General features: G+C 39.1%; 1 protein-coding gene across 3 annotated transcripts in view; it reads right to left on the minus strand.

Moving 5' to 3' along the window:
* Nucleotides 1-25,733, minus strand: part of SKIC3 (SKI3 subunit of superkiller complex) — a 59,191-nt gene that overhangs the window by 3,955 nt on the left and 29,503 nt on the right. Inside the window, exons 28-40 of one of the 3 annotated variants that reach the window (XM_087715723.1) lie at nucleotides 24,393-24,470; nucleotides 23,255-23,379; nucleotides 22,443-22,566; nucleotides 19,801-20,022; nucleotides 18,227-18,299; nucleotides 16,506-16,559; nucleotides 16,312-16,408; nucleotides 13,264-13,392; nucleotides 11,871-11,992; nucleotides 10,885-11,043; nucleotides 5,052-5,204; nucleotides 1,617-1,747; nucleotides 536-659 (exon numbers count right to left, since the gene is read on the minus strand). In XM_087715723.1, coding sequence (XP_087571849.1) covers nucleotides 536-659; nucleotides 1,617-1,747; nucleotides 5,052-5,204; nucleotides 10,885-11,043; nucleotides 11,871-11,992; nucleotides 13,264-13,392; nucleotides 16,312-16,408; nucleotides 16,506-16,559; nucleotides 18,227-18,299; nucleotides 19,801-20,022; nucleotides 22,443-22,566; nucleotides 23,255-23,379; nucleotides 24,393-24,470 — 1,591 coding nt within the window. Of the gene's footprint in view, nucleotides 1-535; nucleotides 660-1,616; nucleotides 1,748-5,051; nucleotides 5,205-10,884; nucleotides 11,044-11,870; nucleotides 11,993-13,263; nucleotides 13,393-16,311; nucleotides 16,409-16,505; nucleotides 16,560-18,226; nucleotides 18,354-19,800; nucleotides 20,023-22,442; nucleotides 22,567-23,254; nucleotides 23,380-24,392; nucleotides 24,471-25,733 lie in introns of all 3 variants that reach the window. The other 2 variants (XM_087715722.1, XM_087715724.1) reach the window with 2 other exon arrangements.

Below are 25,733 nucleotides of genomic sequence, written 5' to 3' on the forward strand. Positions count from 1 at the left end.
ATTGCTGAAGCCACTGACTACTGTAATCATTGTTCTCTTTTAAAAAAAATAACCTGATGGTTACCGTTAACTATATGATTAATGAGCCCTTTTGATTCATGAATGTATTATGGTAGGAAAAAGAAATCTATTTTCAATATTGCAAATAATATTTCTTTATCTAACATATAATTATCATATATAGTTCCTTAAACTAAGGAAACAAAGTTCCTTAACTGTCTTTCAAGTTAAAGGTTAAAATGAATGGTACAATGTATAAATGCAACAATTTGAACTGAAAAAAGGTACATCAAATGTAACAGCTTACTACAAACATAAAATTGTAATCCTTCATTAAAGCTATTATAGACAAATTCTAATAGTGCTTCCTGAAAAGAACATTCTATAAGTGCAACATTAAAAGGTTTTTTTTTTTGCAAATGAAATCCAGTGTATTTAATATATCCACCTAAATAAATAACAATGGACATATTAAACTCTGAAATAAAGCACTGAGAAACCTACTTAGCATATATAACATGGAAATATTTCTTACATCGATTAATTCATAATCATCTTTAGCATATAAATGTCTTAGGAGATACCATCGGGCAACTGATACTACAGTTTCTGGAAATCCAGATTGATATACCACTCTCTCTAACATACGACGTGTTTCTCTAAAAAACAACAACAGAAAAAGTAGAATACTGATTAAATGTTATAAGAAATAATGAGAAAATGGCAAAATAAGTACGAATCTACAGCATTTTAGATATTCAAATACATACTTATATTTACATTAATTCATGTTTACAAGGAAGCATGATTTTCTCTCACTAAAAATGAGCAGAAAATAGTTACATTCTGGAATATAAAACTAAATCTAACACATCATTAAAAGACAGTGAATTACTGAACGGTGACATTAAGAGGAGGCACAAACAGCTTGTTAGATAGATGGTGACTGTTTACAGGTGAGAAAATGTCTTCATTATCACTCAATCAGATTCTTGGCCCAAGTTCAAAGAATAATTCCATGCAAACAAAGCTACTGTATAGCAGCTAGAAATGCTGTTTGAGTTTCCTATAAAGCTTCCAAACAGGCCATTTATTCTGCAATTTTAAAAGGCCTCTCTGACAATAAAACTTTCACAGCAATTTGCAACAACCATGTCCTTACTCTCAGGGAAAACAAGTTTAGGGATTTTGCTTCCATCAAACGAGACTCTCTACTGCACCTTATTATAATTTTATACTTTATGATAGCAACCCTCAACTAACTTTTAATTTTATGCCATCTATATGTTTTTGAATTAGGGTAAATACCATGTTTCCCTGAAAATAAGACAGGGTCTTATTTTCTTTTGACCCCGGAAATAAACACTTGGACTTATTTTTGGGAGGTTGTATTATTTTTGAGGTGCAGGAGGTGGTGAGTGTGTCACCTCATGGCTGCTGCTGTGTTGCAATATTTTGGGGGCAGGGCTTATTTTTGGGGAGCGCTTATTTTAGCGTATGCGCTCAAAAGCCCGATTGGGCTTATTATCCAGGGAGGTCTTATTTTCAGGGAAACAGGGTAAAAATGTAGCAACATTTATGAATGAATTCCACGTAATACATAAACCCATACCCACCGTGAACCCATTTTGCGATTATACTGCATAAGTGCTTGAAATAGAATACCCAATGGACAGAAGGAAATTTTCATAGCTTCTGTTGTGGCTTCTTGAACTAGAGATGGCCAGTGATCATTTGAAACATTAGCCTTTAAACAAACAAACAAACAAAAAGTAAACACCCAGTTACTTATATCTAACACCATTATGTCTTGCAGCAATTACAGCTAAAATAGTTTCATAGTGATATATCTTTTTTTTTCATTCACCTCTTAATTAGTATGAAAATTAGCATAGAATTCTAACATAAGGAAGTAATTTTCTAACTCTTTTGGTAAAATGGATTAGCCACAGCTACTAATTTTACCAAATATTTATTTAAATCTATTTTTGATGCAACTTGTCTCTCCATATCATAGACAAAAAGGTCTTAATTCATGAATAAATTATTATTTTGAAGCTCTAATCAGTATCCCCTTTCATAAGTCACCAACCATGTAAAACAATACTCCCCACTATCAATTATATTAACAAAACATTTTAACAAAATATTCTTGACTCCACTAACAGAACAATGAACTGATTGCCAATATAATATATTAAAGCAAAATCACTGGCTATTTTAGCTATATGTATATCAGGGATGGGCTTCTTCCCACATTACTGCTGGTTTGGTGCATGTGTGATTTTGCCTATAAATAGGTCTGTGCATACGCAGAACAGTTAAAAAGGAGAAAAAAAATATTGCGGCGATCGGGGAACCAGTTCGGGGGCATGGCGAGCACACCATCCCTACCAGTTCAGAGACCCAGTCAGTTCAGTTCAGTTCCTTTATTTGTATGCCGCCCTTTTCCCTGAGGGGACTCAGGGCGGCTCACAAGTCAGGGGAGGGGAGGACAAACAAGTCATGAACAAAATACAATACATTGTTAAAAGATAACACAACAGTCATACCATTCGGGTGGGGGTTAGGTCCTTAGCCCCAGGCCTGCTGGGATAGCCAGATTTTAAGGGCAGTGTGGAAGGTCTGGAGGGTGGTGAGGGTATGAATCTCCACGGGGAGTTCGTTCCGGAAGGTCGGAGCAGCCACCGAGAAGGCCCTCCTCTGGGTAGATGCCAGATGACATTGGCTCGTTGATGGAATTCGGAGGAGGCCTAATCTATGCGATCTGATTGGTCTGGTGGAGGTAATTGGCAGTAGGCGGTCTCTCAAGTACCCAGACCCAATACCATGAAGGGCTTTGTAGGTGATAAGTAGCACCTTGAAGCGCACCCGGAGAGCAACAGGAAGCCAGTGCAGCTTGCGGAGGATAGGTGTTACGTGGGTGAAACGAGGTGCACCCACAATCACTCGCGCGGCCGCATTCTGAGCCAACTGAAGTCGCCGGATACTCTTCAAGGGTAGCCCCATGTAGAGCACATTGCAGTACTCCAGCCTAGAGGTCACAAGGGCACGAGTGACTGTTGTGAGGGCCTCCCGGTTCAGGTAGGGGCGCAACTGGCGCACCAGACGAATCTGGGCAAATGCCCCCCTGGTCACAGCTGACAAGTGATGCTCGAAAGTCAGCTGTGGATCCAGGAGGACTCCCAAGTTGCGGACCCTATCTGAGGGGCGTATAATTTGACCCCCCAGCCTGAGAGATGGAGCACTGGGCCAATTAGTGGGAGGGAAGCACAACAGCCACTCGGTCTTATCTGGATTGAGTACAAGCTTGTTAACCCCCATCCAGTCTCTAATGGCCTCAAGACCCTGGCACATCATGTCCATCGCTTCATTGAGTTGGCACGGGGCGGACAGATACAGCTTTGTATCGTCCGCATATTGATGGTATTTTATTCCGTGCCGTCGAATGATCTCGCCCAGCGGTTTCATGTAGATATTAAAAAGAAGGGGGGACAGGACCGAACCCTGCGGCACCCCATACGTTAGGGGCCTAGGGGTCGATCTCTGCCCTCCGACTAACACCGACTGCGACCTGTCCGAGAGGTAAGAGGAGAACAACCGTAGAACAGTACCTCCCACCCCCACCTCCCGCAGTCGTCGCAGAAGGATACCATGGTCGATGGTATCGAAAGCCGCCGAGAGGTCAAGGAGTACCAGGATGGAGGCATGGCCTCCATCCCTGGCTCTCCAGAGATCATCGGTCAATGCGACCAAAGCGGTTTCTGTGCTGTAGCCGGGTCTGAAGCCTGACTGGAAAGGATCCAGATAACTAGCTTCCTCCAAGGACCGCTGGAGCTGAAAGGCCACCACCTTCTCAACAACCTTCCCCAGAAAGGGGAGGTTGGAGACTGGACGATAGTTGTTTAAAACGTCTGGATCCAAAGATGGTTTCTTCAGGAGGGGTCTCACCACCGCCGTCTTTAGAGCGGGGGGAAAGACCCCCTCCCGAAGGGAGGCGGCAACAACCGCCTGGATCCAGCCCCGTGTCACCTCCCTGCTGTTTACAGCCAGCCAGGAGGGGCACGGCTCCAGCACGCATGTGGAGGCACCTACAGCTCTCATCGCCTTTTCCACGTCCTCAGGGGTAACAGCTTGAAAATCAATCCAGAGATGACTTACCAGATTATCCCTTAGTGCCTCGGCTGGGTCTGCTAAATTGGAGTCCAGGTCCGCCCGAAGCCGAGCAACCTTGTCCGCCAGGAATTGGACGTAATCCTCAGCCATGCCCTGCAGCGGATCGACCGAATCCCTCCTATTTAGGAGGGAACGGGTTATCCTAAACAGGGCGGCTGGGCGCGACTCGGCGGACGCAATCAGAGAGGCGATATGATTTCTCTTTGACGTCCTAAGTGCTCTAACGTACTCTCTGACGCAGGTTGTCAAAAGTGCTCGGCTCGATTCGGATTTACTGGATCTCCACTGGTGCTCTAGGCATCTCTTTCGGCGCTTCATCTCCCGGAGTTCCTCAGTAAACCAAGGAGCCCTCCTGGATCCACTGCCTCGGAGCGGCCGTAGAGGCGCAATCCGGTTAAGAGACTCTGTCGCTGCCGAATTCCAGGCAGCAACTAGAGTCTCCGCCGGACTGCGGGCGAGGGTATCAGGGATAACCCCAAGCTCCATCTGGAACCCCAAAGGGTCCATAAGTCGCCATTTCCACTAATGGTTCCACCGAACCGATGTAAACTGGCAGGAATCCACCTCTGAAGTATATGCTGTTAACAACTAGATTTCTAAATTGTAAAATTTAAATATTCAAAAACATAATGTGGAATATCTTTTTTTTAAAAGTGCAAATCTCTGAGAACTATTTATAGCTGACAAATACTATTATTTCATAATACATTTGTGATGAAACCTGATTAGTACAATTTCCTTTATCATACAATTTGCAAAGGCAAACTATCTGTATATTTTCTGATTCCTCCCATAATGGTTAATTGAGAAGAACTATTTTAGTATCAGATTATTGCAATTTATTCATTTTATCATCTAACAATTTAAACTCTTACCATACAGATTTCTAATGCAAGCTTAGCAAGTCTTAGAAGACTACAGAGTTTCCCACTCAAGTTCCCTTGCTGTGATGCCAATTTTAAACTTTTTCGGTAACACATTTCTGCACCAACCATCATTCCTTGTGACTGATAGACTTGTGCCAACCACTGGGAAAAAAGAAATCAAGTCCATTGTTTTAAAAAAGCATGTTTTATATTTAATTTCTAGTTTTTAAACATTACTGCAAGCATTATGTTAAAAGTGAAATTTCAAACAGCCAAGGTTATTTTAAAAAAATAAAATGTCTGAAACTCAAAAGAATCTCAAAAATATTTAACCCAATAATCTGGAATTTCACATGGAGCGCTCCTGAATGGTATAAGCAAACACACCTCAATAAAGTTCTTAAATTGCATATCTTTGAGCATGCAATGAAGTCTGAGACAAAAAAAGGAAATTAAAGATCATGAATATAGCTTTCCCTCTCTAAGGTGCTGTAGTTGATAAGACAAGTTATGCAAATGTATAATAATCATCCTCTCTGGAGAATTTCCAAATCAATTTTCATGACAGTATGGATAACACTGGCAAGCTATATGAAGATAGTGCTGATTTGTTCCAAAAGGGACAAATAAATTCAGGTACATATTCCCAGGAAGCAAACATCACTCATACACAACACAATATTGGCTTTTGTTACCATCAACTGTAAGCTTTCAAATGTTACCATTGTTGTATTGCATTCCAAATGAATCTCAAATACAATGACTAAATGGGAGAGCTGGAGCCTGCTCAAATTAAGACTTAAAAGTAGCTGACCATGGTGCTGAATAGCTCAATTTTCATTCATGCATTTCTATGCTTCTGTTAGGCACAACCAAATTCCTTCATATTTTCATAATTTAAATTATACTAAAATGAAGTTTTCACCAAACCCATATATAGGTTTATCTTATATTAATTTGTAGTTTTGTAGTTTGTAGTTTTATTAGAATTTGTAGGCCGCCCTTTTCCCTGAGGGGACTCAGGGCGGCTCACATAAAACTGGGAAGGGGGGGATACAAACAACAAGATAGAGACATATAATAAAATGGTAGGCAACATACATTCATCATTCGGGAGGGGTAACTATCCTTATCCCCAGGCCTGACGGGCGAGCCAGATCTTCAAGGCTGTGCGGAAGGCTTGGACGGTGGAGAGGGTACGAATCTCCACAGGGAGCTCGTTCCAAAGGGCCGGGGCTACTGCTGAGAAGGCCCTCCTCCTTGTGGTTGCCAGCCGACACTGGCTGGCCGATGGAATACGGAGGAGGCCTAGTCTATGGGATCTTATTGGTCGCAGGGATGTAATTGGCAGAAGGCGGTCTCTCAAATATCCAGATCCACTGCCATGTAGGGCTTTATGGGTGATTAGTAGCACCTTGAAGCGCATCCGGAGATCAACAGGTAGCCAGCGCAGCTCGCGGAGGATCGGTGTTATGCGGGTGAATCGAGGTGCACCCGCGATCACTCGCGCGGCTGCGTTCTGCACTAGCTGAAGTCGCCGGATGCTCTTCAAGGGCAGCCCCATGTAGAGCACATTGCAGTATTCCAGCCTAGAGATCACAAGGGCCCGAGTGACTGTTGTGAGAGCCTCCCGATTCAGGTAGGGTCGCAACTGGCGCACCAGGCGAACCTGGGCGAATGCCCCCCTGGTCACAGCCGTTAGGTGGTGGTCAAATGACAGCTGCGGATCCAGGAGGACTCCCAAGTTGCGAACCCTCTCTGAGGGGTGTAAAATTTGACCCCCCAGCCTGAGTGATGGAATATTAGTCAGATCTTTGGGAGGAAAACACAACAGCCACTCGGTCTTTTCTGGGTTGAGCACAAGCTTGTTAACCCTCATCCAGTCCATAACGGCCTCAAGACCCCGGCTCATCACATCTACCGCTTCATTGAGTTGGCACGGGGCGGACAGATACAATTGAGTGTCGTCCGCATATTGATGGTATCTAATCCCGTGCCTGCGGATGATCTCTCCCAGCGGTTTCATGTAGATGTTGAATACTAGGGGGGATAAGACCGAACCCTGAGGCACCCCATAATTTAGGGGCCTAGGGGACGATCTCTGCCCCCCCACTAACACCGACTGCGACCTGTCCGAGAGGTAGGAGGAGAACCACCGTAACACGGTGCCTCCCACTCCCACCTCCCGCAGTCGTCGCAGAAGGATACCATGGTCGATGGTATCAAAAGCCGCTGAGAGGTCAAGGAGGACCAGGATGGAGGGATGTCCTTCATCTCTGGCTCTCCAGAGATCATCAATCAATGCGACCAAAGCGGTTTCTGTGCTGTAACCGGGTCTGAAGCCTGACTGGAAGGGGTCTAGGTAGTTTGCTTCCTCCAAGGACCGTTGGAGCTGGAAGGCCACCACCTTCTCAACAACCTTCCCCAAGAAGGGAAGGTTGGAGACAGGGCGATAGCTATTAAGGACAGCTGGATCCAAGGATGGTTTCTTCAGGAGGGGTCTCACCACCGCCGCTTTCAGTGCGGCGGGGAAGTTCCCCTCCTGAAGGGAGGCGGTCACAACCGCCTGGATCCAGCCTCGTGTCACCTCACTGCAGTTCGTGACCAGCCATGAGGGACACGGATCCAGAACACAGGTGGAGGTACTTACAGCTCTCATGGCCTTGTCCACATCCCCGGGGGTAACATCCTGAAACTCAACCCAGAGCTGTTCTACTTGGTCCCCCTGTGTCTCGGCTGGAACTGCGGGGGTGGAGTCCAAGTCCGACCGAAACCGAGCAATTTTGTCCACTAAGAATTGGGCATACTCTTCAGCTCTGCCCTGCAAGGGTTCCCCCGCCTCCCTTTTGTTCAACAGGGAGCGGGTTATCCTAAACAGGGCGGCTGGACGGGACTCAGCGGATGCAACCAGGGTGGCTATGTGAGATCTTTTTGCTGCCCTAAGTGCCCTGGTGTATTCCCTGGTGCAGGTGGTTACCATTGCTCGGTTCGATTCGGACTTATCGGACCTCCAACGGTGCTCTAGGCATCTCCTCCGGCGCTTCATCTCCCGGAGTTCCTCGGTGAACCAAGGGGGTCTCCGGGATCCGCTGCCTCGGAGGAGCCGCAGTGGCGCAATCCGGTCGAGGGCCTCCGACGCTGCCGAGTGCCACGCAGCAGCCAGAGTCTCCGCCGGACTGTGGGCGAGAGTGTCAGGAATAACCCCAAGCTCTGTCTGGAACCTTAACGGCTCCATAAGGCGCCTGGGGCGGAACCACCTGGTCGGTTCCTCCTCCCTACAGTGGGGGTTTGGCCTCCGGAAGTCGAGCCTCAGTAGGCAGTGGTCTGACCACGACAGGGGTATGATGTCGCTCCCCCTCAGACCAAGATCACAAATCCACTGCTCCGAGAGAAACACAAGGTCAAGCATGTGTCCCGCTGAATGGGTTGGGCCTCGAATTACTTGGGTCAAGCCCATGGCTGTCATGGAGGCCATGAACTCCTGCGCCCCATCAGAGTTTTCACCGAGCGACGGCAAATTGAAGTCCCCCAGGACCATCAACCTAGGGAACTCAATTGCCAGCTCGGCTACCGACTCGAGGAGCGAGGGGAGGGCTGCTGCAACGCTGTTGGGAGGCAGGTACGTTAGCAGCAGACCCACTTGACCCTTGAGGTCCAACTTTAACAGCAAAGACTCACACCCGACAATCTCCGGAGCAGGGACCCTACGAGGAACTAACGACTCCCGGATAACGGCGGCCACACCCCCACCCCTTCCCTGGGCTCTTGGCTGATGCAGCACCTGAAATCCTTCTGGGCACAGCTCTACAAGGGGGACTCCTCCCTCTGGGCCCAGCCAGGTTTCAGTAATACATGCCAGGTCTGCCCTCTCGTCTAAAATTAAGTCCCGGACGAGAGGAGCTTTATGGACAACAGACCTGGCATTTAGCGACAACAGCCTGAGACCAGGGTCCTGACTACTCACGCCATCTGGTCTTGGAGTGGGACTCCTAGGGCCGGAAGGAGGGATCTCTGCAATGTAGCGAACCCTCCTTCCCCGGTAATGGCCTGCCCTAAAGTCCCCGCCGTATCTGCCCCTCCCTGTTACGACCGCAATACCCCGACCCTCTCCTGTAATTTGCTACAGACCTCTATTTTAAAACATGATTCCAGTCTTATTTCTTCTTAGGTCATGTAGTGCCGCAACTAATTATTTTACAAAAGATGTTCAGCACTTTCTCTGCCTACTTTGTTTCCTGAGGAAGGAGGAAGTTTAGTTTTGATCTAGTTTTGATCTTGGAGTAGTTTTGGGAGATAATACTCTTTATTCCTTGTAATAAATGGATAACTTTTTGAATACTCTGAAGTTCTGTTCCCAGTACCATAACAGGGAGTTAGAATTCTCTTGATTGGTCAACCTCTGGGACCTGATGGAATTACAGAATTTCAAAGGATATTTGGGGAAGCTCTTGTGCTCTATGCATACTTCAAGTGAAGCTTTAGTTGCCACTTGAAAAAATAGTTTGTGTTCTCTCTAGATCAGCTCTCATGATCTCTCTCTGCACATAAATTCCAGACAGTGTCCTGGTTTTCTGTCGAGTTTTGGGAGATGAAGCAGGTGTGGAAAGATGAAGAGTAAATAGCCCCTTACCAAAGTTTACTTCTTGGTGGCAAGAACACCAAGACACAGCTATTTTTCTTCTTTTCTGAAATCTGCATCCAATAATTTTCAATTGCTCCAATTCCTCTTAGGGAGGGATAGGTAAGACAATCAGTTGTTTAGCTGTTGTTGACTTCATATTCATCAACTTCTTACCAAGCATCTAGGATGCCATAATGTAACAGCATACTATATATACACATACATACATACATACATACATACATACATACACAGACACAGACACAGACACAGACACACACACACACACACACAAAGATTCCAAACAGTGTGGCCTTTCTAATTGGCAGATGGCGATTTTGTCAATACACAGATTTTCTAAGTGCCATCCAATAACCACTGGACCACCACAGCCAATAATCTTTAGATTTCGATTTTACTTTGTGATATTCTCCAATTCTATTTTACTGTCCTCAAGTATTGGCAGATCAATTATCCACACTTTGTCTCATCCAGAAAAACTGAGACAACAATTCATTGCCTAGCTTTTTCTTTGTTCTTTTATTTCTTGGACATATGTCAAAACATCTTTTGTTTCCAGTAATGAAAGAGTCTTATTTTCTGGGCAAAACATCAAGTACATTTAAGAGCAGACGAATGGCATTAAAGACAACAATGCAAAGACTACTTGGATTCTAAAAATCATCTGGAGAAGCCAGCAACTGCCAGTGTGTTGATGCAAGATTAAGAATTATTGACCGTATTTATGTCAACCTCTATTGACTCTAGGGTCTTGATGCTAAAAGCGACAGGGCAACTAAGCAGCCTGATTTTAAAATTTTCTACACTGGCAAAATGCACAGACCAGCAGCTTTTGATTATAATACTTGACTGCAATGCTCACAGAAATACATTCCCAACGTATGGGTAGACATGCCTGCTGAAAAGATCTATGCTGAAAACCATGCTTATCTATGAGCTTCCAATGCCTAATCTGGCCACACTGGGTTGTGTTCAAATGTAAGGATGTTCAACCAAACTGACAGCATGGTATATGCAAAAGTCGGAGGTGGGATATCTAAAGTCCACTCTGCTCACACAATATATTACCTTCCAATTTTCAGCAGGCTTTCAGGAGAGAAAGCAGAAAGACTACTTATTCACAGTACTAGATGAAGAAGTCCCCATATTGTGAAATATAATAAAGAGAACCCAATCATGGATAAATGAAGACAAACTTACATGCCAAGCTGTAATCAAAGTGGAGTTGGAGAGAACTGCCTTTCGGAGCTCTTCCAAAATGGCATCAGGAAGCTCTTTGTGAGACTGCAAAAGTGGTTTGCACTGAACTTGTCTTAAGAGTAGGTACCACATTGGCTGCTCAGGAAAAATTTTTAAGCCCTAGAGGCAAAAAAACCTCTCTTAGTTCTATATAAAATAATTAAAATCACTTCACAACAAAAGCAGAGCTGTTGTTCTAGCAACACAATTTCAATAAGTCAAAGAATCCAGTTATTTCAGTTATCAGTGAGCAAAAAGAGGAGAGATAAGAAACCATTAATTCTATACTTCGATTTGGTAAAATCAAAATATTTTCATGATGCTTAAAATAAGATTCCCAGCACATTATGATCAAGCAGTTATGCTGGTTCCGTGTTTCATGCAGCAAAGCAAGTTTTACTGGCAATTGATGTATGAATAATTGCAATTCAATTAACTTCTGACTTTTACAAAATCTTACTTTTCATTTTTTTTGGTGCTATTTATTTATTCTGTCAGTTTTGTTTGGGTATTTTTAAAACTGGGTTCATGCTTTGAACTTCTTGTAATCCACTAAAAAAACTCTAATAGCATATTGGACATATTATAAATGTCATTAGAAGCAACTGCACCTTACTAAACTTGTCATCTGCTTCTTTTTAATTTACAGTAATCCCAAAAGGAATCTAATGAGCTAATGAGAAGAGGCAAGAATGCAGAAGACTAGTAAACTAATGGCAAAATATTTTTTAATATTTACAAACAAATTTAAAGCTAATCTCAGCCTTTCCACTGTAAGCAAAACCAGTACTGTCACTGCTGCATATTCACCATCATTTTTCAAATGGTTTCACGTATTCTGATATGGACAATATCTGAAATAATTTTTAACTCTCTGGATCAGGCTTTTTGAGTAACTTTACCTATATTTGAATAATGGTAGCATGTCATCTTAACATTAATCATACCTTTTCACAGAGAGCCTCAGCTTCTGAAGTTCTACCTGCCTCATTTAAGCCAGTAATAGCTTGGAAAAAAGACCATTCTTCGATTTCTTGAGCTCTGGAAGCTGGAAGTTCTTTGGCTTTAGCTACAAAGCATATGAGGTTCATTATTTCATAATATCCCATGTATTAAACCCAACTCTTTATAACAAAATGTATGCTATTCTGATATCAGTAAGAATAATTGTTTTTACATTATATCTATGACTATATCTATGTTTTTACAAAAACATTTAGCATGGTGAGAGATTTTGGCTTTGGGAAGTTAATAGTTGAGGTCCCCTATTTTACACTATCTTCTACTCCTTAGGTTCCAACTCTCCAGGACTTTTTTTAGTTTTGGATTCAAGCATTTAGCTGCTACAATCAACAATGGGAAGAAATTAAACAAATTCTGCCTTTATGATATAAAGGAGTAAATTTTCTAATTTGTAAGAGTAAACTTTCTATTTCCCAAAGCAATTGATAGGATATAGTCATGTAATTTGTTACATGAGCTACTGACATGCTTGATCATCAGGAAAGATGGATCATCATTGGATGAATTAAGCTCTTACATTTTCACTATGTAATTAAGTTGTTTCTTTCACTGAAAGAGAAATGTTTTTGTGATCTCTGGAAAGGGTCTAGTTAGAATGGCATTTGTTATAGGAGTTTTGTATTTGCAAAATACTTTTGAATAAAGGAAAGTACAGGTTTTGGTTAGCAGTGACAATTGAGACTAGAACTTCTGTCGCTAAGAATGCAGTCATAAAATGTGACACCACTTAGTGATGTAAATTCCAGCACTTCTGGATGCTGTCATTAAGTTAATCCCATGCCGCTGTTAAGTGCAACATTATGTGATTGCTATTTACAAACTTCTGCCAGCTTCTCCATTCACTTAGCTGGTAGAAAGTGGGGAAGAAGGTTACAAATGGCTAACAGGGGACTGCAAGATGCTGCAGCGTTGTAATTGTGACTGGGCACACATACCTTATGTGAGAGCTAGAAGGCCCTAAGTCAGATAGTCTTCCTTTCTAGTAAAAAAAAACATCTGAGACTAGTCAGGTCCTTTACGAATCAATGCATGGATGTTAACCTTCTGACACTCTACTGCCAGACCTTCTCTAGCATGTCAACCAAATTATACAGCTTCTTTTCCCACAGTGTTTGCAATGATTGCTTAATCAGAGTTACAGGTCTACGGTCTCTAGGTTTTGCACAATTTCCATAATCATCCATAAAAGAACATGTTTTTCTATCTATACTGCATAGACGTTGCTGCAGCCCAGTGTACCAATATTTTCATTAGTGATCATTTCAGTTAAAAACAGCAGTAAAAACAGTTGTTTTTAAGAAAAAAAATCAGCCTTACTCTTAGCTGAGATTGCAGTGACAATCATTTTTTCCAGATGTGTCTGCTTGGATTGCTTATTATGCAGATGAGCAATTGTGTTTTCTGCCTGGCAAGCAGCCAAGAGTACTGCCCAAGCTGTAGGATCATCTGAAAAGATACAAATACACGGAAGAGGTCATTTTCAAATTAGACCACCAAACTATTGGAAAAATTAAACAAGTGGATGCACACAAAACATAAAACCTCAAATATAAAGTGAACAAATCATTGCACCCTCAAGGCCTGAGTCACATAAAAAACTTGGCCTTCAGAGAAGGCAGGGCAAACATCACTACAACACAACATGCAATCTTGGAGCTCCAGGATTGCTGTTGATATCTCTGTTGCTGGACGGTCCTTTTGGACCTAAACCATCCAGAAGAGATGGTGATAGAGAAGAGCATGTCCTGCTGATCTCAGGGACATCACAAAGTCCCTGATCGATCCAGGAGAAAGCTCTTTTTGCTGGCTACAAGAGAAGCAACCATTTCTAAGCTGCATAAGGTTGGGACAGACCCCTAAATGGAAGCTCAGCAGGAGAGAGTGTGTCAGAATTGGTGAGATAAATTTTACTTTTAGAGAACACCCAAAAAGATTTAGAGTAAAGTTAAAATTGAAGACAGAAGAGAGTAAGCGGTGGATTAGCCTGAATTAAGACTATTGTGTTATCTTTTTTTCTTTAATTTTGTTTCCTTTTTATGGATAAAACTTTTACAAATGCCTCTTACTTTTTAAATTGGACTGGTCTCTTTTTCCCTTCTTCTATTTTTTTTTTCATTTTTTGTGTTTGTGGATTAAGAATTACTTTCTTATCTTTCCTCAACACACGGCAGGATTGTCCTTTTTAACCATTTTTTTTCTTAACCCAAAAAATGCTTAAAGGGAGAGCTAAAAGTAGGGGGAAAAGAAGTAACACTTCCATCTAGAGGTTGGAGGCTTGGAAATATTGGGTTTTTTATATTTGACGTATATCTCGTGCTTCAAGGCTTCAGAATTTGTTTATTGAAAGAATAGTAGGAAGAGTACAGTTTGTTTACACAGGTGCTCTTCTGGAATATTATCAGTAGCTGGACTGCAGTAAAGGGAAAGCCTTGACTTGAAAGATTATAGTGAATTTATTTGAAACCTAGTAAAAGGCCTTGGATGTCCTAGTGGCAGTGTTTACAACCTGGAAAAATGGCACAATATGAAGAAGGGGAAATAACTTTGCAAAAAATTATGCTAGAAATTCAAAAATTCCTAATAAGCACTGAAAGAATTGAAAAGAATCTGGGGATTATAGAACAAAGAACAGAAAAAATGGAGGGAAGAGTTGAGGATATTGATGAAACAATGATGAAACTTGAAGATAGAACTCAAAAAATTGCAGAGAAATATGAACAAAGTGACAAGAAAATTGTTGATACTGACAGCAAACCGAGAGTGAGGGAAATGATACGTATGGAACACTGAAAGGAGTGGTAGACGAGCTGGATCTCTATCTCATGCTTCAAAACATAGATGAAGAAAGGGGAGAAAATTTGGCAGAAACAATGAAAGTATCTTCGGCAGAAGCACCAGTGATAACCAAAGGCAAGCTGATGAAAGGAACAGTTTCGAGTCTTTACAAAATATGCAATGAACAACAAGTTGCCAAGTGAAGTTCACATAAGACTTATCAAGAAAACACCTAGAATACAGATTTTACAAATGGCAAGAGATATTGGACTGCATTACTACTGGAAGGATACAGGATGATGAAATGAAATGTCATAATAAAATTAAGTTAAACTTAGTTAAACTATGAGTATTATGTATAAGACAAAGTAATAATAGTTATAGTCAAATAAATGATTAATAAAGATAATAATGCATTTATATATACCAGATTGATATATAGAATTTTGTATAAACTGTAAACGAGGACCATGGAGATGATGTGTAAAAGCCTTTTTTTATAAAAGATAAACAATTCTATATAGAATAGAAGACAAATATGTAACACTATTGGATGAGTTCAGGATGATGTAATGAAATGTCATAATATAAATTTACTTTAAATTTAGTATGCTTCATATAAAAAGGATGTAATAATAGCTATATTCAATGAATGTTTAATAATCATAATAATTGTATGCATATATATTAGATTGATGATATGAGCAATTAAATGTATGAAACTGAGTAAGTTGACATATGAAATTAGAGAACAAAAAGATAAACAATTTTATAGGACATGGGATATATTTAATTAGTAGTTATATTAAAAAAATATGGAATTGAAAATTTATTACAGAATGTTATCAACACCAAAAAAAAGAAAGAAAATGACTCAAAATGGGATATAAAAAATACTTATTATTGGACATGTTGAAGATGATGTAATGAATTATTATAATATAAATGAACCCATATTTAGAATACCTTGTTTAAAATGAAAAAATAATAGTAACAGTCAAACGAATGAAGTACTATAATAATAATGTATACAAATATACTTGATTGACAATATGTGACTTTATATAAAATTTAAGGCATGACTACGGAAAGGATGCACAAAAATCTTGTAACCAATCGACACACTGTACGGAATTGTAAACGTTTTTATGTTACGTGTTTTGTTTGTTTATGTTTGTTTTAAAAAATATATATATAAAAACTTGGTTCTTAGATGCTTATTATTGTTTAGGTCTCTAGTGCTCAGAGTGATGAACTAGGACTGGAGAAATGCAGGCAAATGATCCCATTCAATCACAAAGTGCACTGGGTGACTTCTGGCAGTCATCTTATAATACAACATGCTGCACAGGATTATTGGGAGAATAAAACTGGAAAACATTTACTATATCTGCTGTCATGAGCTGCTAGAGAAAATACGAATATAATCAATAAAGAAATAAATTAGTATGTCATTTGTCTTTTTTGTCTTGAATCTATCAATCACTTGTTAAAATATATTCTTGAAAAGATTCTGGGTGCAGGTCAAATTTAGAGTAAGAATTAGTAGCTCTAGTAGCTTATTATTAGTAGCTTAAATATAAGTATCACCTGGAGAAAGATGAACTGCTTTTAGAATATTCTTTTTGTTTTCAGCTTTGTGACATCCTGTGGCCAGTTGATTAACTGCGGTATTCAGCAAGGCTTTCTGAACAAAAGAATACAGAGCAAATGCTAATTTTGATTTTCTTAAACAGAAAGTATTGCTCTAAGGTGATCATATTTTCAACATCAAAAACACTAACCTTCCCATGATTTAGATCAAGAATACAAGCAATATTTCCTGCCACAGCTCCACCCTATAAGAGCAAACATTGATTAAGAATGACATTTCAGAATATTAGCAGTAAAACAAAACTAACAGTACATCAGAATAATTCTGCTGCATTTGGCAAAAATGGTTAAATACACAGATTTAAATATTCTAACAAAATGAAGCCATCTTTTATCTTTTCCTTTGTATTTGTTTGTTAACATAGGATAAATCTGAATCGAAAGTAGTGGCACTGAGAGGGAACTAAGATCTTTTAAGAGGCAAAACTTAATCCCACTCACTGATCCCTATGACTCCATGGGAGTTCGGGTGGATTTTGTATCCTCAGTTATTTCATAGGTGATGAAGTTAACATTATACATAATTTTGCAGCAGATGATTTACAACTGGTTGAAGTTTTTCCCATTGGTAGAATCACCTGTTTTCCTTTCCTGGATGGCTATTTGCAGTAGCTGATGGGAGGAGATAGTTTACATTTTTCTTTACCATAAAAAGCAAAACTAGTAATGAAGTTCAAGAAAATAGTAGCAGATAGTTGCCTTTTTTTATCCATTGGAAAAATAAAGGTTTTTTTTCAAGGAAGGAAAAAAATCCTTCCTATTTCTGATGGTATGGGGAGGAGGGTGAACTGGTTGGCGAACTGGTCGGGGCCTAAGTATTGGTACGAATAGTACATTAGGAAAAAAAATGTACTTAACAGCTGAATTAACATGTATTTGTCTAGTGAGAAGAGCTCATTATTTAACCTTAGCCCTTAAGAAAGTGGTGACAAAGACAAAATAAATTTTGCAGGAACTACAAAATGGACATATATTCCAGGAAAAAAACAAAACTACATTATGCAAGGAAGCAATACTCGTAAAGGATTGTAACTTCCACCACAAATAGAAGAGAATGTGCTTTTTAAAAAACAAGTATTCCCTATTATAGCCCTACTATATTCCCTGTTATAGCCCTACTATAAATTATCTTTTCCACCAGCACATCTGCTATTTACTAAAGAGTTCCATGAATCAGCATACATGCATTTCAGTTAAAGAGAACTTCTGAGATTGTGCCAGATTCTAGCATTTTCAATAGACCTCAATTTTTTCTCATTAACACCCCTCACATAATTGTGGAAGGACCCACTGTCACGATTTGTTTAGCTCATAATATTTACTTATTACATCTTTTACCCAACTTTCAGGATATCTGTCCGCCAAAAGGAGCTTAAAAGTAATGTAAAACATTGTAAATAAAAATGCATTAAATATTACGGCAAAAGAAAAAAAAATCCTGCAGAACAGCTGGCAGGATTCTTCGCACTGGGCAACTGATGATAATGAGCCTATGGAAAGCTAAGAACAGGTTTCACAGGGCAGTCTTCTGAGAGGGTTGTCAACCTACCTTCCTCCATTTCTTTTCAAAGAACCTTTCACTTAGCAGGTAACAATAATGACTTGCGTCTGTGCATGTATGTGAACAAAAGGGTACAACTAAGCAAGTTGCTATGTTGGTGGTTATCTTTTATGTTTTTAGAAAAACAATATGACAATTGACAAGTAGAACATGTTGAACATATCTGCTTGTCAAAATGATTGAACTCTAATGTTGATGCTAATTTTGAAAACTCCTTTTATTACCATGTGCTCATTTAATAAATCTGTAATTCAGCATGTATGTACTGCACTCTCATCTATGCATATTTACCTTGGCATTTTGTGGCACGTACCGAGGGACCAGTCTTGACAGCAGGGACCAGAGGGCAGGGTTATCTGGGTTGCTTAGGTAAGAGACCATGGCAGAGTTAAAGTCACAATTCTCTATATAGTAGAATCTATCAACACAGACTAAAATTATGAAATATACTTTCGGTATAACTGTTTCTAATACAGATGCTTCTAACTTATGCTTATAGTCCTTTTAATATAGTAAAGTAAATACAGATGCTTCTAACTTATGCTTATAGTCCTTTTAATATAGTAAAGTAGTATCTTTGAAAAGATTTGTGAAAATATATATTAATTAGAACCAACTGAAAAAAACAATAAATGGGTTAAATAGATTTAAATTTCAAAATAATATTGCTAGATGAACTGCATTTTTAAACCCTCCGTCGTTCAATTCAAACTAGATTCTAGATTTTGTTAAAATAATGTGGAGCAAGTAACTTTTGCTAATCTGAAAACTGATATTCATATCTGATATCATCAATGAAGCCCAATGAGGCCATAAAGTCTATGTCCACCTGGGTGTTTAGTTTGGCTATAAAAATCTGTTAGATACTAGTGAGCTTCCCAATTTTGAACGTTGCAACTATATTCTCAGTAATTTAACTCAATATAATTGATATGACAAATCAGTTGCTTCTAAATTCATTTACATGCAGTTCTCAGGCTGTACCCACTTATTCAGCGACTATGCAAAATTATGATGGCACTGATTGAAGAGACTCACACAACTGAAGCATTATCACTATTACATGTTCATGATTCAGGTGATGGGAAACTGGCTTGCCATTAGCACAGTTGCAGCATCCCAAGATCTTATGGTCACCATTTGCTGCAACCTTCCCTACCAGCTTTCAAGTCAATAGGGAAGCTGCCATACCCACCCACACACACTGTAGTGCCCACTCGTAGTATCCCCACTACTCACAAAACTTGCTTGCTTATCCATACTTTGTATCCACTCACAATCCATAGTGCCCACCTGCTATACCTGCCTGTAGCTCTCACCCACCAACCTGCTTGCCTGTTACTTCCACCTCTTCCTGCTTTGCTTTACTTAGTGGAGTTACGATAGCCATTACATGACTTCATGCTTTACAACCACATTGCTTAGTGAAGGAAATTCCAGTCCCAGTTCCCATCATAACCTAAGAAGTACCTGCAAGTACCTTACATTTAACATAAATAACTTAACAGAGAATATCAGCAGGCAGTGTCTTGTTTAAACATCCTGACTTCCATTTTATGTCAATAGTCTTACCTTACCTAAACTGAAAATGTTAATAGTTTCCCCTAAATAATAGAATCAGTGTGAAAAATACTTCATATTAGTTGATTTTTATCCTATCAGAAGGGGAGAGTAGTCGTCTAATTACATCTACTTTTATTCTGAAGATATCTCAAACTGCAAATCTCTACTTTGCCATAGTTCAAAGAGTGAAACCCACAGGGCAGCTTTTGCGAGTAAAACTCAAGAGGATTTCAACACAGCACCTTTCTTTGGGGAATGGGCGATAAGCAAAAGTAACATTGCTTAATTTATAGTTCACATACCTGTGGACAGCTTTAGAAACTTGTCTTTGAACAGCCAGATGTCTGCCTTGTAATGCATAGACAGCAGATGCAAGAAGGCACCTCTTATAAACATTGTCTTTTTTCCCTGGGTGCTTTAACAGTTCTTTAAGTGCTGCGGTTGCAAGTGTGGCATCCTGCTTGATCAGCCCTAAACTACACAAGGCTTGCAGGCTTTCCATATTAGGCTCCTGTAATATAGAACTGTAAATGCAACACAGAAAATTTATTACTCCAAAGACCATCGCCTTAAAGTATAATATGAAGAGTCTGTTGCTTACTCGGCACAATATTTATAATTCAAAATGCTACCTTATACCTGAAAACCTTTATGTTTATGAAGCATTGCCAAATGCTCGTGGGGGGGGGAGAGCTTGTTCTGCATTTAGAAGATCCTACATTTGGGCTTATATCCCTAGTTGAAAGAAATCAGTTCCACCTCCATGCTCAGCAGGCTTTATAGATTGGCTCCCCCGTGGCGAAGATCCTTCTGAAGTTCTCTGATCAATGGTCTGACTCAATAAGAACAGGTTTTCCTGTTTAGATGAATGTTTAGTCCTAAGAAACCATGCAGAGTACAGATTTATTTTGCTGAATATGGCAATTACTATTCTTTGAATCTGTTTACACCAGTGACATTTATGATCCAGGACTAACAATAGTAATATTCAAATTTAGTTTCTGCTTATATATATAGACAAATAACTAGTCAAATAATTTCCCCTGGGAATTCTCTTCCACAGAACAGTTTCTTTCAGAACACACTATTTGACATACCTGACTATAAAAGCTACAAAACTTCCCAAGGGGGGGGGGGGAGTTTAATAAATGACTGACTAATAAAAATTGGAGGCAGTAAAGTCATATTAACAGATAGCTTGGTAATTTGGCAATAGCTTTGCAATCTACTATTGTATTAAAGTATATCACCATTCATTGAAAAGTGAGATAATGAATGAAATGTTTTCATGATTTACAAACGCAAATACCTGGTAGGTTATTTTTCTTTTCTTTTTTAATGTAATAATATCATATATCCAAATTCACCTCATGAAAAAGATAGCAAAAAGGAGCAAATTAATCTCAGCCCAAAGCTTGATTTTATTCATGCTCCCATCAGCCTTGAAAAGAAATCTGATAGTGCTGGAGTTGTGGAAGAGAAGGCAGGTGCAGTAACCAACTCACGCATATTTCATTCTCACCTATACTCAACTATGAACTAAATCCTAAAGGGTCAAAAGTCAGGCAGATAGTATTTTGACCCTATTCTTGCCCCACTTTCTTTTGTGTGAATGTGAAAGGTAAAATACCCCATGTCAGGCCAATCTGGGATTTCCTTCCTATCTAAACTCACAAACGTCTGTATCGCTGTATGACTGAGAACTATTTTCCAACTCTGCATCTTATTCTGAGTGTAGTCATGTTTTTAGGTACTCACTCACTAGTGAGTCTGCTATTAAATAGAACACATGATTTTTATTAACAAACATGTAAAATACACACACACAAAATTTAGACGTACACCACATTTATACAACTTCCTGTTCTTTAAAATAGCAATTATCAATCGATACCACTCACCTTATATTATTTCCCCTTCTATTGTATTTCATTTGGATTTCACCATTCTTAACCCTCTTATTTTACTCATAACTATTATTTTTTGAGTTTTGTTATATTCCTTCATTGATTTTTGTTTCTTTCCTCCATCCACCTATACCATTTATCCCATATCTGGTAGAATTCTGATTCTTCTTTTCCCTGGATTTCTTTAGTTAGCTTGTCCATTTCGGCACAGTACATAACCATTCTTATTATTTCATCTTCGCTTGGAATTAATTTCTTTTTTTTTCTGGGCAAAGGCAATCCTTGCCACCGTAATTATATGTAGTATTAAATACGGGATTTCTTTTTTGTATTTCGCAGACATTATTCCTAATAAAAAAACTTCAGGTTTCCATTCTATTTTAACACCCGTTATTGCCTCCAGCCAATTTTTGATCCTTTTCCAAACTCATGCATATTTCATTCTCAGCTATACTCAACTATGAACTAAATCCTAAAGGATCAAAAGTCAGGCAGATAGTATTTTGACCCTATTCTCTCCCCACTTTCTTTCTGTGAATGTGAAAGGTAAAACACCCCACGTCAGGCCAATCTGGGATTTCCTTCCTATCTAAACTCACAAACTTCTGTATTGCTGTATGACTGAGAACTATTTTCCAACTCTGCATCTTATTCTGAGTGTTGTCATGTTTTTAGGTACTCACCCACTAGTGAGTCTGCTATTAAATAGAACACATGAAACAGGAAAGTGATTGCAACCCTTGTAAAATAAGTTTTCTTCTTCAAAATTTGCCAAACCTCTCCCCGCCCCCCCCCGCCCTCCAGGTGCATTCAATTCCTGCCAAGATATAAATTTGCATTTTGTGACTGCACTGTGCAATTCCTGAGGGGAGACATTTTCTGTTTTATCTTTCTTTTTTTGAAAGATGCTTCTGCAGATCCTCGAGTCAGCAAGGATTCCATTTTGCGTACAGTTCTCTAGGCTTATTAAAAGGGATTAGGATGATTCTAAAGTACTTTAATAGGTTTAGAGAAATACAGCTGTACTTACTCCTTACCATTTAAATAAGAGGGTCTTTGCAGCATCCACTCGGTTCTGTTTGTATTCTATTATTGCGAGGGCGGTTAATATATATGCTTTATCTTGCTCAGACTCTGCCATTGCAAGAGCTTTTTCATAAGCTAGGAATAAAAATGAGAAATTAAAAACAATGGCAAGTAGCAACCTTAATCAAATACTTGTCCAGGAGGGGATACATACATACATACATACATACATACATACATACATACATACATACATACATACATACATACATATATCCCCTCTCTCTCTCACACACACACACACAAATACACACACACACACAGAGAAGGGGGGGGAGATATCCTGTGTTAGCAACTAAACTACATAATTTTGATTATGTAATAGCAGGATTCTGCAATGGCTGTAACTTTAATTATGAACAGTCACTGAAAGAATGGCTGTAAATCAATGGCTACCTGTACTATTGTTTCTGATTTTGAAACAAGTAGGTTAAGAATTGCTACTGATAGAAATTAAGGCCTATTAGAGTTGATAGATAGTTCAACAATTTATGGCAGCACAATAAACAAGCATGGAACCAAACTGCAGCTCAGGCCTAGGAAACAAAGTTAATTTGGGTAAAATTTCAGAGGTAACTCACATTGTTAATATTTTTTGACTAAGCTACACTTTGGAGGAAGATTTAATGAAATCAATCTATGACCATTCTTTATGGGGATTAAATGCTTGTGATCTTAATATTTTACTAAGTCAGCACAAAATCTAAATAGTGATTTTCACATAGTTTCTTCAGAGGAGATACTGTACAACTGAAATACTTACCCTTCTGACTTTCCTGGAAATGTCCTTTCTTGAAGTAAGACAGAGCAATTCCTACAATATCATCAAATTCTATCAGATGAGTTGTCAAATAAGCCTTGATGGCATCATCACACCGCCCAAGAGCACTTAAAAAAAAAAACAGGACTAAGTCTAATTAGAAAAAAAATAAATCACAAACATAAATTGAACTAAAAATCAAAATTTGGGGATGAATTTTTTCCCTAATGAATCGTGCTTGATAATTTAACAATTTTGCAATGGTATTTACTTTACATGTGATCATCTACCCGTGTTTTCCCAAAAATAAGACTGTGTCTTATTAATTTTTGCTCCAAAAGGCTTATTTTTCCAATTAGGTCTTCTTTTCAGAGAAACAGTATAAATCTCAAGCATGAATGGTGAAAATTAATATGATAATGTGGTGAATGGCATAAAAGTTCAGAATTGAGCTGTTTGGTTATAAAGATATCTGAAGATAAAGTTTAACAGACTGAGTTTAACCTTACATCTCAATGTGTTTGAATCTTAATTGTTTCTCCATTACATACTATCGGAACTGATTACCTAAGAGTTAACAGTAAGCGATTTGTGCTTTGAGCCATCAACATTTACAAGGTACATAGCTTAAGTGCTATTATCATTAGACAGTGAGTGGGTGTAATTTTAAATATCTCTTTTATAATTTGGTAGTCTTTTTCTTTCAGTCTTAATGAGAGTTTCTGTTTAACTTCCTATTTACCCCCCCAAAAGAAAAGAAAATTATTTGCTGTCAAATTTTTATGACATGATTTCAGGAGGCTCTGGGTTTGCAAAAGAATGACTGGAAGCTCCTAAGTTGATTTCTGCAGTACTTTAAGACAGTGGCCCCAATCTTTTGGGCACCAGGATCTGGTTCCATGGAGAATGGGTTTTCCATGGACCGAAGGGAGTGTGGTTTCATGTGCTTTCTGCATCCTGCAGATGGGTCTTCACTTGTTTGTGCGGCCTGGTTTCTGCTATGCCACAGACTGGTGCCAATCCACGAATCTGGGGTTGGGGACCCCTAGTTTAAGAGACATGTTTTTTATTTGCTACATACTTTCTAGAACTGAGAATCTTAATTTGATAAGAATAATAATATGCTTAGTTTGAAACTTACCAGAGTGATCTTCCATAATTTCTCATCACTATGTTGTATCTTTCTCTGTCTTCAGAATTTGTCAGCAATAGGACTGCCCTGAAAAAAGTATCATAAATAAGACTTCCAAACATTTCAGTTCAGTAGCTTTCCTATGAAATGCTTGAGAAATTAAAAATTCTATATTTTGATTATAGAAAGACACTTCTGATTTTGTATCTAGAATTTTATCTTTATCATTGTGTTTGTTAAATTTTAGGTATGCAAGTCTCACCAAAAGGATTACTGTGTTTCCCCAAAAATAAGACAGGGTCGTATAGACAGGGTCTTATTTTCTTTTGACCCTAACCATGGTCACCTCGTGGCTGCTGCTGTGTTGCAATATTTTAAAAGGGCTTATTTTAGCATATGCATCCAAAAGCTTGATTGGGCTTATTATCCGGGGAGGTCTTATTTTCAGGGAAACAGTGTAACTAAGAGGAGAAATAGAATTTCAGAACTAGAAAAGTATGACTTAAGGTTTGTATAGCATGACTTTCTATTATACAATAAAGTTAAAGCTAATGTAAAGCTTTTAAAAATCATTATAGTAGAAGTGCCATATTAAGCATAGGGCATAAATATAATCCCAGATTGTGCCCAAAAATGCCTTTATGTGTCTTGGTACAAGATACATTTCATTGAAAAGAAAAGCAGGCAAAGAGAGATGGTGAGCCTATTGACAGTTTTATAACAAGAGCATGGAGAATATAAAATAAAAGTAAGAGATCAATTGACTGAAGAGAGATTTAGTTTTGAATTGTTTCCATATACATAGTTAAGAGAAAATTTAAGATAGATAACAAGAAATTGGAATTGAACAGCAGAAGAAAGAATCTGAAATTGAACATATATTACAAACTTTCAAGTTGCAACTTTCGCCAATAAACTGGTACTTCGCTATTCATCATAAATTGATTTCAAGAGGTGCGATGAGTACCAAAAACAATGAGTACCAAACATTTTTTCCATAAGGAATAATATATTGAGTCACAAAGCAGCTGACATCAACAAGCACTGGCTTGCACATTGAGTACCAAATGAATGATTAGTAAAAAGACAAAATATTCATGTCAAAATGTGTTGAGTACCAAATTCAATGACTTTCAAAGAAGTTGAGTACCAAAGGTACTAATGTACAAACTCCAACCTAGAAGATTCCAGAAGCTGAGATAAGGTTAAAAAGGGTTAGTTTCTAGTATGCTGCATACTTATTTCATGCACTGAAAACTAACCCTTTCATAGCTTCTTCTGACTTCCTTTAATGCCACTTATGTAAGGTAAAAACTGTCTTTTATGCTTGTTGGATTTGCAAACAAAACA

Source organism: Thamnophis sirtalis, unplaced genomic scaffold (genome assembly GCF_051295495.1).
Source record: "Thamnophis sirtalis isolate CommonGarterSnake01/CBP01778 unplaced genomic scaffold, rThaSir2_p1.2 scaffold_5, whole genome shotgun sequence".
Classification (NCBI taxonomy): Eukaryota; Metazoa; Chordata; class Lepidosauria; order Squamata; family Natricidae; genus Thamnophis; species Thamnophis sirtalis.